The 14,863-nt window shown below is 32.6% G+C and overlaps 1 protein-coding gene across 2 annotated transcripts in view; it reads left to right on the top strand.

Annotated features, from left to right (window-relative positions):
- LOC117173040 (mucin-2-like) overlaps nucleotides 1-14,863 on the top strand; it is a 96,377-nt gene that overhangs the window by 32,246 nt on the left and 49,268 nt on the right. Inside the window, exon 3 of one of the 2 annotated variants that reach the window (XM_033361405.1) lies at nucleotides 11,217-11,300. The exons of the other annotated variant lie outside the window; for it this stretch is intronic. Within the exon in view, the coding sequence (XP_033217296.1) occupies nucleotides 11,217-11,300 (84 nt within the window). The remainder of the gene's footprint in view (nucleotides 1-11,216; nucleotides 11,301-14,863) is intronic. 2 annotated transcript variants of the gene reach the window in all.

The following is a 14,863-nucleotide window of genomic DNA, read 5'->3' as shown; positions in this document are numbered from 1 at the left end:
TTACTTCTCCGTTCTTTTTAAATCTGTTATAATAAAAATAACATTAGTTATCACACTACAACCTTAGTTTTAGGAATATGTAGTTTTTAGTTTGTACAGTGGGCGAGGGATCCCTGTCAGGTCTTCCCCTGGGACAGGAAACCTGTATCCTGCGATGTAACTAGCCTCTTCTGAGAAGACGAAAGCCTAGTGATCGAACGCCCAAACCTACCGAGGCAATCTAGTTGTAAGAATACTTTGTGCACATTTGTTTCTCAGAGAATTACTCATCGCACGCACGGCTTCGAGTTTTCCCTATGATTAACATAGGGAAAAATGGGAAAACATTAAAAATCCACATAACTTCCTCAGATATCGTCGAATTCTTCTATAAGCTGAGGTAATCTCAAAAATTAAAAAAAATTTTAATCCAACACGGTGGTTTATATTACTAAAAATTATTCATTTTCTCATTTTTCAAGGAAAATCCCTTAAACTTGACAAGATAGGCAATTTCATTTGCAGAAACTATGCAGTAGTCAATAATTACTAAAAATTTAGAAATACGAGGTGGCAGCAAGTTCGAATTTAAAATAAATTAATAATTTGTTAACAGAAGTCTTTTAAATAGTGATTTCTTTATTGATAATCACCAAACTTTACATCAGTCGTTACTTCCATTGAGGCCGTTATAATACTATGTCAATATGGTGGTTCGAATTCAGGAAAAATGATCAATTTGAATATGTTACAATAGAAGCCTTTAAACTTAAATATATGAGCAATTTTTTACGAAAAGTATGAAAGAGTCTGTGAAAGTTAAAATTTTTAAAAATATCCAAGATGGTGACTGGTTGAAATTTAAGATGAATGATTAATTTCACCGTTTTTTAACGAATAATTCTTAAAATTAGAAAGACATGCAACTTTTTGACATAAACGAGTACGGGTTTTTATATTAGTCCATCTATTTAAAATTGCCTTTTTAACTACTTCAAGGAGTATACTCGGAAACATTGCAATAACATCCAAAGAAATCATTACATGGTCATCCGGAACCTTTTTTTGAATGATACTTTTTTGAAATTCCCAGCTATTTTTGACATTATATCTAGAAGTTGTGATAGAGTCCTTGCGAATCAAATTAAAATTTTGTTCTAAAAATTTGGTGGGAGTATTAATAGTTGAAATAACTATTATTAAGGGATAGCCATCTTTGTGATTCTTTCTCAACCCATAACATCCTGCAAGAACTGTGTCTTCAGTGTTCATATCATGCAAACAGTAATACTGCCTTTATCAGCATTCATGTAAACCATATCAGGTTTGTTTCTAAGAAACTCTTTCGTCATCATGAAACCTTTAGAAATTTTGCGATCAATATAACTGATATGCAAACTATGTTTCTTAACAAAGTTCTTTGACAAGTGTAAAACCTTGTTTCGGAAATCCTGCTGATCCAAACTAGGAAATTTTTGTATATTTGATTCAACATCTTTTACTATTTCCATCATTTGTTTTTCCTTAGTTTTTATCACACGGTTACTAAAACCTTCACCTAATCTGAGAATATCTGTGACTGAATCAGGAAATTAATCAGGAAATTAATCAGGAAATCATCAAATTAACAAACCAAGGATCTTTGCCTCCTTCTTCGAAAATTCTATGTAAATTTAAATTTTGTTCTTGAACACTAGTTTGCTGATGAATTAAATTTGAAAGTTTGTTATCATGTTTTACATCCCTGCTTAAGAATCTTTGATTGAGGTGAATCTGATGTTTTAAAAGATTAATAATTTCATCTTGTTGCAAACAAACTTCTAATTCATTTCTTATTCTTGAAATCCTTGACTTTAAAAAATGTTATCCAGGAAAAATTTTTTTTTAGGTCAAACATCTTTTCTACTACATTCAATCAAAAATCTTTTTTGAAGAATACTGCCTCTTAATTTTTTATTGATATCACACCATAATTGCACCTTTCTGAATACCTCAGGACCATGTTTAACTCTTATCTGATTAAAAAAACATAATATCATAGAAATGACCTCCAGTCCAAGTCAGCTAAATCTAAATTTACGAAATTTAAATTAGACCAGAATCCAAATTAAAAATCCCATTTAACGTCCAATTATCAAATTGATGCAAAATTTTGTTAAACAAAACAAGAATCAAACGACCAAATTTGCACCACGACGAATAAACGAGAACCAAAATTCCTATTGTAATCTGGAAAAAAAACAGAAAAAGAATAAAATTTTCGGAAAAAAATAAAAAAGAGGAAAGAAAAATGAGAAGGCAGCCAACTACATCCCCTTTCTTCTCTTTTTCTTGCTTTCGTGTTTATATTACCGAAACGTGGGTAATGCAAATTTATTTATTTATGTTATTTATTTTTATTTTATTGTAATTCAATGGTAATGAAAATAAAAAGACGAAAGAAAGAAAAAGAGAAGGAAGGGGATGTGGTTGGCTGCCTTCTCATTTTTCTTTCCTCTTTTTTATTTTTTTCCGAAAATTTTATTTTATTTTTTTCAGATTACAATAGGATTTTTGGTTTTCGTTTATTCGTTGTGGTCCAAATTTGGTTGTTCGATTATTGTTTTGTTTAACAGGATTTTGCATCAATTTGATTATTGGACGTTAAATGGGATTTTTAATTTGGATTTTGGTCTAATTTAAATTTCGGAAATTTTGATTTAGCTGACTTGGACTGGAAGCCATTTCTATGATATTATTTTTTTTAATCAGATAAGAGTTAAACATGGTCCTGAGGTGATTAGAAAGGTGTAATTATGGTGTGATATCAATAAGAAATTAAGGGGCAGTATTCTCCAAGAAAGATTTTTGATTGAATGTAGAAGAAGCGATGTTTATACTATCAAAAATTTTTTTCTGGATAACAAATTTCGATATTTTTCTTTTCACAGTAATTTTTTTAAAAGAAAATTTGAACACACTTTAAACAATTTTAAATTTTCAGTATTAAATTTATTTATCAAAGATGTTTCAAATCATGTTAATTTTTTAAAGTCAAGAATTTCAAGAATAAGAAGTGAATTAGAAGTTTGTTTGCAACAAGATGAAATTATTAATCTTTTAAAGCATCAGATTCTCCTCAATCAAAGATTTTTAAGCAGCGATGTAAAACATGATAACAATCTTTCAAATTTAATTCATCAGCAAACTAGTATTCAAGAACAAAATTTAAATTTACATAGGATTTTTGAAGAAGGAGGTAAAGGTTTGTTAATTGGATAGATATTCAAATTCCTGATTCAGTCACTGATATTCTCAGATTAGGTCAAGGTTTTAGTAACCGTGTGATAAAAACTAAGTCAAGAAAAATGATGGAAATAGTAAAAGATGTTGAATCAAATATACACAAAATTCCTATTTTGGATCCGCAGGATTTCCGAAAAAAGTCTTTACACTTGTCAAAGAGCTTTGTTGAGAAAAATAGTTTGCATATCAGTTATATTGATAGTATAATTTCTAAAGGTTTCACGATGACGAAAGAGTTTCTTAGAAACAACCCTGATATGATTTGCATGGATGCTGGTGAAGGCAGTATTACTGTTTGCATGAAAAAATCGAATTACATCAGGAATATGGAGAATTTGCTTTCTGATAATAATAATTTTGAATTATTCCATGAAAATCCATTAAAAAAATTAAAAAGAGACACTTTTAAGATGCTTGGCAATTGGAGAAAAGGACTTCTGGGAAAGGATATACGATGGACTGATATTAACGCTGAAGACACAGTTCTTGCAAGATGTTATGGGTTGAGAAAGATTCGCAAAGATGGCTATCCCTTAAGAATAATTATTTCAACTATTAATACTCTCACCAAATTTTTAAAAAGAAAATTTTAATTTGATTCGCAAGGACTCTATCACAACTTCTAAATATAATGTCAAAAATAGCTGGGAATTTGAAAAAAGTATCATTCAAAAAAGGGTTCCGGATGACAATAAAATGATTTCTTTGGATATTATTGCAATGTTTTCGAGTATACCCCTTGAATTAGTTAAAAAGGCAATTTTAAATAGATGGACTAATGTAAAAACCCGTACTCGTTTGTGTCAAATAGATTTTACTGAAGGGATAGTTTTTATTATGGATTCAACTTATTTTAAATTTTATGGATCTTTCTATAGACAGAAGTCTGGTATTCCCATAGGTTCAGTCATTTCTCCGATTTTGGAAGAACTTGTGGTGGAAGATTTGGAGGTTTTTTTTGGGAAATTAGATTTTGTTTTGCCTTTTTATTTTCGGTTTGTCGACGATACTTTATTATGTGTTCCTCTGGAAAAGTTACAGATTGTCATTGATACTTTTAACAGTTTTCATCCAAAACTTCACTTTACTCATGAAATAGAACAGGGTTATAAAATCAGTTTTTTGGACATAGAAGTAATTAAGGGTTGGAATGGTAATATTATTACCAATTGGTACAGACAAAGTACATATTCAGGTAGAATTTTAAATTTCCTTTCTGCTCATCCCTTTCAAAACAAAATTGCAGTAATTAAAAACTTAGTTGACACAGCTCTAGGTTTGTCCCATCATTCATGTCACACAAGAAATTTGAATATTGTTAGGATATCCTTTCCTGAATCATTATCCAAAAAAGTTAATTGAGAAACATATTGAAATTAAGTTCAACAAATCAAAAACAAAGAGATTAATAATTTGCTTGTGGATAATCAGAAGTTAAAGGAATATAGTTCGTTTAATACTTTTGTTCTTCCAGTTTTTGGTCAAATTTCTAAAACTATTAAACTTTCGTTAAAAAAATTTAAAATTTAAAATTTATACTATTTTTCGCATTCCATTTAAAATGGATTCGGTGATAAATTTTTGCAAAGATCCTTTGGATAATTTTGAAAAGGGTGGTGTTGTCTATAAGATCACTCGCAGGATCTGTCAGATGAATTACGTGGGATAAACTGGCAGACTTCCTAATACTAGGATAGAGAAGCACAAAAGTGATGTTCGTTTAGGACGTTGTTGTAAAAGTGTTCTTGCAATACATACAAAGGCATGTGTTGATGTTGACCACGAGTTTGACTGGGATAATGTTTAAATTTTGCACAGTGAAAGTAATGAGAGAAAGACGGAATTCATGGAAATGCTTTATATTAAAAACCAAAAAAAAACTTATCTACTAATTTAAAAATCGATTTGGATGGGTTAAACAAAATTTATGCTAATATTATTAATTAAATATAACGTAGCTGTTTCATGAATTCTGTTTTTCTTTTACTTTCTCTATTTCTGATGTGATTGTGACAGATATTTATATAGTGTTTACAACAGATTGGCCTACTGACCCTCATTCGATTCTCAGTTATCAAAGAGAGAGCACCTGTTCATGGGTGCTGTCAATCTCTACCACTTAAATTTTTTTGCCTTGATAAGGGCACTGTACTGGCGAGAATTGTACTCAAACATGTGCCATCAGCATGGAAGGATGGTAGAGTCGTCCTTATTCCCAAACATTGCAAGCGCCATAAGCACGCTACCGATTCTAGAGATGTAGCAAGAGAACATAAAAAATGCTTCAACTTCACTTAAACATTTCGCATCTACATCCCAATCAGGGATATGTGGACTGCCCATGGTAACCCCTTCCTTCAGTGTAAAATCTGGTATATAGATGGCTCCAGGGGAGAGAGGGTAATGTTTTCATTGTCCCAACTTTTATAATTACAATATATATATATTATTTATAAAAGTTAGCACAACGAAAACATTATCCTTTGTGCATTTAATAAAGCTTGAATTTCAAATATGATTGGGTAAGGACGTCAATTTATTTAGAAAAAATGTTGATATGATTGGAATCGGGTAAGTTTGATATGCCTTTAAGGTTCATGCTAGGTGATTTTATGTCAAAAAAATATTTTAGCTTAATATTTTTATAACGCACAAATTAAAAGCAAGACAATCTCAATTGTAATGAGAAAAAAACCAAAATTCGACAAAAGAAAATATAATACTTTTAAGGCCTTTATTGACCTCGAAACATAAAAATTATCGGGATGTATAAAATCAAAAGTTACAGATAGTCCCCAAACAAAGTTTTTCAAGCAAATGTAAACGAGAAATTTCACCTCTGATATATGGGTGATAACTCCAATAATCCCCAAATTCATTAAATGACCCCAAAACAAACGAATCTGCGCGTTAAAAAATTGAAAGAAAATTATCACACTAGTAGACAATTTTTAATAAAAAATTGCCAAACTTTCAATTGATACACCTATTTTAATAGAAAAATTCGTGTATTTTTGTTATCGAATCCTTTTTAAAAACTCTTAATTATATTCCGCCAGATGCGTCATATTTTGTAGATCAAATCTACTGAAAATAAAAGGATGTACCCATGAACTTGACATATTCACGATTTGACGTATATAGAAGGTCAGAAATCACTTCAAAATAAATTAAGAAAATGGGCCCTACTAGGAAGCGTATTTTCATTATTTTAAATTCATTTCAACATCTCTTAAACATAGAAGTAAATTAATCTACATTTTCTTCCAATGAAAACTGCGGGATGCAGGAAGTGTACCCTACGAGGAACACCGTTAAAATTTTCGAAGAGGCTTGTTTCTTACCCCATTAAGATTCAAGCGATAAAATCGATATTTTTAATAAGGAAAACCACAGAGGGTTTTTTTAAATAAAAAAACTAAAGTCGGGCAGCACACCGAAAAAATAGTTTATTAAAAATCCAGGGACTTTTCCACAAAGTGTTGGATATAAGAGAAAGTCATTAAAAGTCACCACCATCAATATTCAAGAAATGTATCACTTAGTAGTCGCAAGGGCTTTATATCAATGTAGACAAGAAGTCTGTATTATGTGGGGCAGTCACTGAAAATCTAGTACGCTGTAAACCGGGGTGAAATTTACTACTTTGGTATGGCCATAATTGCAATAATGTGCAATAATTTCTTCAACATAATTTTGTCTCTGTGAGAGTACCGTTTATCTATAAAGTATAAGGTTCAATAATGCTGTATAATTTTTGCCCTATTATTCCTATCAATTTAGCAATTAAAAGAACCCTTGAATTGCACAGACGCCAATTTACACCGAAAATGGACCATAAGGGTACGCTTTAATCTACTTCAAAATAAATGTTGCTGAACTCACTGTTTCTTTAAGGAAAACATATTTTTGGTAATTAATGCGTAGTATTGAGGCCAATAAAAAAAGTTGGAGACACTTGAAAACAAATTTTATGTACGTGAAACAAATAACTGAATTTCACTTACATATTTCAAAAGGGGCTCAGAACTTGTGGTCTTTAATTATTGAAAGCGTTTAAAAACAATAAAAAAATGAGAAGTGGTAAAGGAAGGTCAACTAAGAAAATTCTATAATAATCTTAAACACAAAAAAATTATTTTGTTCTGTACAAAAATCTCTATGAAGCAGAAAGTTTTTAATTTAACCTTTCTTTTACCATACTATTTTTCTCATTTCTTTAAATGTGTGATAAGTTTTTGAAGAAAAAAAACAATTTAAACTATATAAAATCCATAATTTTTCATTCGCTTCGAGCGCTTTATTTGTGTTTATGAGTAAAGGGACATAATAGAGCTCCTCAGAGGGGCGGTGCTTTATATATGCTAATTAGTTGTAGAGTGTGGGTAATTGTCACCTCGTAACAATCCCTTTTTATATTGAACTTAGTCACTACGTTTGGTTCTTTTGTTCTTTACATTTTTTTTTTTTTTTTTAAATTTTCGTCATATGAGTTTCAAAGCATTTTTCTAATTCTAGAGTATCATAACTGCTTTACATTTTTCATCAAAATCCTATTATCTTTTGGGATTCACAATTTTTTTTTTTTTTTTGACTGAATCTTCGCAACTTATGTCTTAAGTCTAATGGCTTGGAGGGAACTATAATATAACCATTTATTATAGGTATGAAAGTTTCCTCGTGAAGGGATTATTGATATGTGGAAGTTATTTATTTGTATCGGGATAGGGACTATTCTTTGAAAGGATCCTTCTTCTTTCTCAATTATCGGTATCTTCAGTATATATGTAAATAATCCTTGGATTAATGATACGAAGAGGGTACTAATGTCTATAATGTTCTGGTAGTTATCTTTTTCATTTTTTGATTTTTGAACTATGCGTCATATGAGTTTAAAATAATTTTTCTAATTCAGGAGTATCATAACTGCTTTACATTTTTCATCAAGATTCTGTTATTTTTTGGGATTCACATATTTATTTGATCTGACTGAATCTTCGCAACTTATATCTAAGTCTAATGGTTTGGAGGGAACTCTAATATAACCATTTATTATAGGTATGAAAATTTCCTCGTGAAGTGACTATTGATATGTGGACGTTATTTATTTGTATCGGGATAGGGACTATTCTTTGAAAGGATCCTTCTTCTTTCTCAGTTACTGGTATCTCTAGTATATATGTAAATAATCATTGGATTAATGCTATGAAGAGGGTACTCATGTCTATAATATTCTGGTAGTTATCTTTTTGATTGTCAAAATGGTAGCGCGTCGCTGAATTGTTTCGAATTCTCTAATTGTTTCTTTCAGTATCTTAGGTGATAAAATTTGGGGATATACTTTCCCGTGCTTTTCGTCGTTTATGACGTTGATCTATGTTTCTATATCCTCGTTTGTGTCATCTAATAGTAAGGCTGCTAATACTAATTTGTAGTTGACAAAACGATCCTTTATTGCAATATTCAGTTCCTAAGTGATGTTTTTTACAAATGGTCTTTCGGCAATCTGATTAGCAGCTAGCCATTTATGGTCCGTTGACGAGTAGTCTAAGATTAATCTTAGTATTTTTGTGTGATTTGACAGGATGCTAGCTGTGTTTTTGTTATCTCTATAAATTGTGTCGATTTCGTTGTCAATTTGTTTCATATCGGATTCGCTCAATGTTCTGAACACATTTTTGGATATATGACCCACAAAATTTACTAATCCTTTTTTCTGACGTTGTTTGCTTAATAATTATTTTGAGGGTGTGGTTAGCACTGATGAACGGTACTAGAGTTAGGAGGAAGGCCCAGAAGCGTGTCATTATCGTCTGCGAAATATGTCGTTGACTAATTCATATGAATTCGGATAATTTTGTCTTTATTTCTCATTCGTAAATTTTTGATATTTAAGTAGTCATTAACTTCAGAAGGGCCTTTGAAAGAGGGTACTAGTTTGTTAAACTAAGTATTGTTAATAATTTTTACTGTGTCTCCTGGTTGGTACATGAGGTATTTGTGAGTGATATTTTCGTCGAGTCTTTTTTTCTGTTTCTATCTCTATTCTTTCTCTGGCTTTTTCGTAGGTTTTCTTCTTGTTCCCTTTTACACTTTCTTACTAGTTCCGGATACTTCAGCGTTAGCAAAGACGCTACCAACGATGGTATGTTAACTTCTCTTCCAAATATAAGTTCAACGGGTGAAAAACTTGTATTGGATTCTTCATCGTGTTTATTGCAAAGTTAATAAATTTCAAATAGTTCTGCCATTCGTTGTTTCTTTCTGATATGCTTTTTGTGATTAGGATCCCTAGGGTGGAATGCATCCTTTCGATGTGTCCGTTGGACTGTGGATGAAAAGCTGTAGTTTTCACATGGCTGATTTGTACTACTTCTTCAAAGTGTTGCATTATTTCTGATAAAAAGTTTTGACCCTGGTCTATTAAGATTGTTTTGGGTGCTCCAAAAATATAGATTTAGTAATCGAGCAACCCTTCTAATGATAAACTAGTTGTCTCGTTAGTCATCTGGATTAACACGGTGTTGCGGGTTAATCTACCTTGGAGGCTCAGTATATACAGGGTGCGTTCCATAATTAATGCGAACAATTATTTTTTGACGCGACTGCACGGCGCATCACGCTGCGACTGAAAGAAAAGGTGAAGGGAGGTCTTAGCTTCGAGAAAAAGCATTCGGAAGTCGCCTTCGAGCTTTGAAGCTTAAAGGACGAGAGTTTCCATGCGTTGATCTTAATAGCGTTTGGCTTGATTTTTGTATTCTTCCTAGATGTGTCACTAGATTTTTGTTTTTCTTATAATGTTTTTCAAAATATCACAATATCATTAATGTAAATAACGCTTTCTCTCCCGATTAGTCCTCTGAAAGCATTGTCTATCATGAGTTGGAAGGTAGCGTGTGCGTTTTCTAGACAAAATGGCATAATATTATGTTCAAAATTCCGTGCTATAATAGAAAGTGCAGCATATTTTTCGCACTGTTTCTTCATGGGTATTTCGTGGAATTCTACACTAAGGTCGAAGGCTGAAAATTACTTTGCATTTCCTAACTGGTCGAGGATATCGACCATTACCGGAAGGCGGTATGCATCTTAATCGGTGTCTCTTTTAATCTGACAGTAATCTACTACCATTGTAAGCTTTCCTCCTTTCTTAGGGACTATCCATATTGGGGGAATAAAAAGTTACTAAGACTCTATTAATAGTTGATCTTAGGTTGATAATTTTCCAGCGTTTATTATAGTATATCTAAGGAATTTGTGGAAGAATAACTATCCTTTAATTCCATCTTTTAATAGTGGGAAGTTTTCTTCTACTATATATAAGATAATTTTTTTCAAAATACTGCAGATAAGAAGTAGCTTCTTATTTCATTTGTCTTGTTATTTATTGTTATTTCAGTACAACAGTGGTGTTAGGTTAGCAGGTCTAACATTGTACATTAGAAACAAAATGGAGGCATACGTGCGGTCACACAGCGAAGAATACAAAATTGTGAAATCTAATGATATGTGAAGTGATAGCTACGACAGCACTGCTTTATTCGTTTGTTTAAGGATATTTTTTCGATATAAAAGTCATCCAAAATGTTCAAAATTGTAGGTATTATAAAATTTCGGAATGAATAAGTGCCACATTTCCTTATTAGTACATTTACATGCGCTAGGTATGGTGTTTTATTTTGAACAGTGTAATAATATACTAAACTAAATAAAAAGAATAACGATAATAATATGAATATTATTGATGCACTCTAGAATACTTTTCCTTCGCCAACATGAAGGTATGTTCCAAAGCGCATTTTAGGGAGATGACCTTATCAATTTTGACTTAAAATTCAACAAGCTTGGACTCTCTAGCAGGAGTGACAGGCATCTGAGTATATAGCGGAATTTATAACCTATAAGGTAATCATAGAAATCTGCACGGTAATATAATAATTGTTTTTTTTTAGAATGCAACTCCAACTTCAGTAAGCAAAATTCCTGCAACAACTCCAATTTCAATAACTGAAGTTTCAACATCTCCTAGAATTGAAGTAAGTTGCTTTGACGAAAGTATTTTTTCCATTTTTGCACTATCGAATGGTTATCTATGGGTTATCTTTAATCATATTAAAATGTATTTCCTGTCCAGCCGGTTCTGAGACATACATCGTTTTATCGTTTTTCTTTTGTCGTACGTTCGCCAACGGTGATAAGACGCATGACGTAGCAGCGGTATAGTTTTGTGTATTTCTTGCTCAATTCCAAGAAATTATTCGAGAATTCGCAGTAGGAAAATACCTCCATTCAAACTCATTCATGAAACGGATTTAAATATCCATGAATGAATTTCAATCTTTATTTGCCTTTATGTTCTTTTTCTCAACATAAGCAGGGCTCAATAAGACAGAAAATTCATTTATTTCATTATTCTGAAAGACTGAAAAATTGATTATGTGTAAACATGACTTAAACCCAGTGTTCCAAATGGAAGTAAAAGCAAATTAATTGATAGTCTAATTTTCTTTTAAAGGGCAATGACCCACTCTATATGACAAAAATTAATAAGAAACAATTGTATCTCACTAGGAGATTTCGTGTATGCTGATATAAAGTAGATTCAAGTAGGAAAAGGTGATTCTGCTGAGCAGAATCACCTATTGTATCTTGGATCATAATGATGAAAGAACCCAAGTGCGAATTGTCGGAGCCAAATACACAGCCCAGTGTTGGTCCAATTCTGGCAGCCAAAGGTCGGCTAAAGATATTGAGCTAATATCGACATTTTAATTGGCCCAGTGTTGAGCCAGTGCTGACAGCCTATATTGATCATTTATATTTGCCGATCCTCCACTGATGCTTGGCCCAGTATTGGCACTTTTTTTCGTCAAGTGTCACTTTTAGTACGGGAAACCATGTTTCACGAGAATCAGCCAAAGTCTGACCCAGTTACGGCTCATTACTGGGCCAAGTCTCATTTTGCCCACGGTAAACCATGTTTTATTTAAATCGGCCTAATCGTCAGCCAGTACTGGCAGCCTTTATTGGCTTTTAATATTTGCATATCCTCCACCCATACTTGGCCCGGCACATCTCTCTAGCAATTACCCCAGGCGAACAGCTTCACATGGTCACTAATGCTTAAATTACAATAAATTAGGTTTTCAGGTTGTTTTTGCGAACCAAAAATCATCTAAAATGTTCAAAAATGTAAGTATAATGAAATGTCATAATGGGTAAGTGCCACATTTCCTTATTAGTGCATTCACATGCGCTAGATTCGCCGAATTGAAAAGAGAGCTACGTCTAATCCCCTACCAGCAGAACACGATTTCCATTTTGCGCGTCTCCAACAACAAAATATAGTACATTCCATGGAGGAGAGCCGTCCTCATAGATCTCGCAATATTTTCAGAACTCAGGAAAGGCTCGGGCCAAAGGCCCGAGCATAGACTAGTCGAACAGTAGAATAATAGATTATTTACCTAGGTAGTGTACCGTTGTGCATACGATACTTTATCTGAAGTAGGCAGAATAAGCACTCTTTTTTGTAAAATGGCGCTTAATTTTACTACGTAGACCTAAGTTATAAGTCCAAAATCCACTTCGTAGTTTAGCGTAATTCTAAAAAAAATTCTTTTCTCTTTTTTCTTTCATTTTTCTTTCACTTTCTCCTCCTTTGTGTCACTGAACGTGCCGCTCGTCGCGCTACTATAAAGTGCTATTTTATTGCCGCTCCTTCCGCAAGAAAAGAACACTTATTCTGCATATTTCAGATCGAAATTCTAATAATTTTTGAACAGTGTAATAATATACTAAACTAAATAACAATAGTAACAACATAATATGTAAACTTGAGTATTTTTCTTCTGCAAACCTAAAAAAACGTTCCAAAGCACATTTTAGGGAGTTGATCTGATCAATTATGACTTAAAATTCGACTAGCTTAGACAGCCTAGCAGATATGACTGAAATCTCAATATATACCGGAATATAGAACTTATAAAATGGATATAGAAATGTGCTCGGTAGTAAAATGATTGATTTTTTTAGAATGCAAATCCAACTTCAACAAGCACAATTCCTCCAACAACTACAACTCCAATTGCAATAACCAAAGTTTCAACATCTTCTAGAACTAAATTAAGTTGCTTTGACGAAAGTTCTGTTTCTATTTCTGCACTATGGAACTACTCTGGAACTACTGCTGCGAACTATGAAGGGCGCCACTGTGCACGGAGATACAGTGCACGAGACTATCTGTGCACCTCGGTGGCTACTGGTACAACTGTCCACAGGTCATCTGTGCACGTTTACGTTTTGACGTGAAAATCTGGGAGTCTTCTATCTGATCACGTGAAGTGTGTCCAGGCTAGCGTACCATCTTTGCACGTCAATATTTCATTGTGCATAGTTGGGACACTTTCAATTGTGCATATCTCACTGTCTCACCTGAGCACGTGCATAGTTCTGCCAGTGCGAAGCGAGGGCTGCCTTCACACGAGTTGCGATCCTTGTGTTACATTCGTAGTAACGCATATTATTTTTCATAGCAAATCTATTGAAAATTCGAGTTGAGGTACCTGTAGACCCTACCTACCTACGTATCTACTCTAGAGCTAAAAAAATCTTTCAACTGTAGGGATGAAAACACTGTGTTTCAGCCTGCTCTACAGGTACCTCAAATCGAATTTTTAATAGATTTGCTATGAAAAATAATATGCATTACTGGGAATGTAACACAACGATCACCACTCGTGTGAAGACAGCCCTCGCTTCACTCGGGCAGCAAACTTCTCAATCGTTGCAGTCGCTGTGTTTCATCCTTTGTAATGCAACATACTGTATCTTCTCCTTAACAGAAAATTTGTGAAAAAAGACAGGAAAAATGACCCTCAATTTTCACTACGTCAACTTTGCAGTCCAGCACAGATTTACAAATTATTACCAGAAATGTGAAAAAATTCGCGAGTACTTTGAAACAAGTACTTAACAAATGGCAATTTGTTTTACATTAATTCAATTATTATTTTAAATAACAGAGGACATTCAGCATCATTCAGCCTTCAAAGTTTATATTGTTTAAATCTGCAACTTTTAATTTTTTTCTGATTGATGCGATTGATTATGAAAAATGTCCAAGAATAGAATTTCTCACTTAACTTATTTAGTAATTTTTTAAACACCTTTTTTTATTTGAACCATTTTTTCTTTCCAAAATTATGAAAATATATTATTTTATTTCCAAACATTTTAAATTGTTTGAACAATCATTATATGTTTAAAAAATGTTGCTCCCTGTTCCAATCGCTGAAAGCATTTATCTTTCGGAATAAATTATATGAATTTGATGAATACTAAAGATTTAAATTATTACTTGACATGTTTGGTCAATTTGTGAAACTGTGGAGGACTTCAAAGTCGACGTGAAAATTGAGGGTCATTTCTGCTGCTTTGAATACATTTTTTGTCGCCGAAAAGACAAAAAATTGGTGACCAAAATCAAGCTGACATCATTTTATACGAGGGTGGATTGATAAGTTTCCGGCCTGACCAAGAAAAACAACGTTTTTAAGAATTTTTTTTTTTATTTCTCAACATAATCTCCTCCAAGGCT

The sequence above is a fragment of the Belonocnema kinseyi genome, chromosome 5 (assembly GCF_010883055.1).
Source record: "Belonocnema kinseyi isolate 2016_QV_RU_SX_M_011 chromosome 5, B_treatae_v1, whole genome shotgun sequence".
NCBI lineage: Eukaryota > Metazoa > Arthropoda > Insecta > Hymenoptera > Cynipidae > Belonocnema > Belonocnema kinseyi.
The sequence above is the reverse complement of the archived record's forward strand: the minus strand, read 5'-3'. Positions and strand labels throughout refer to the sequence as shown.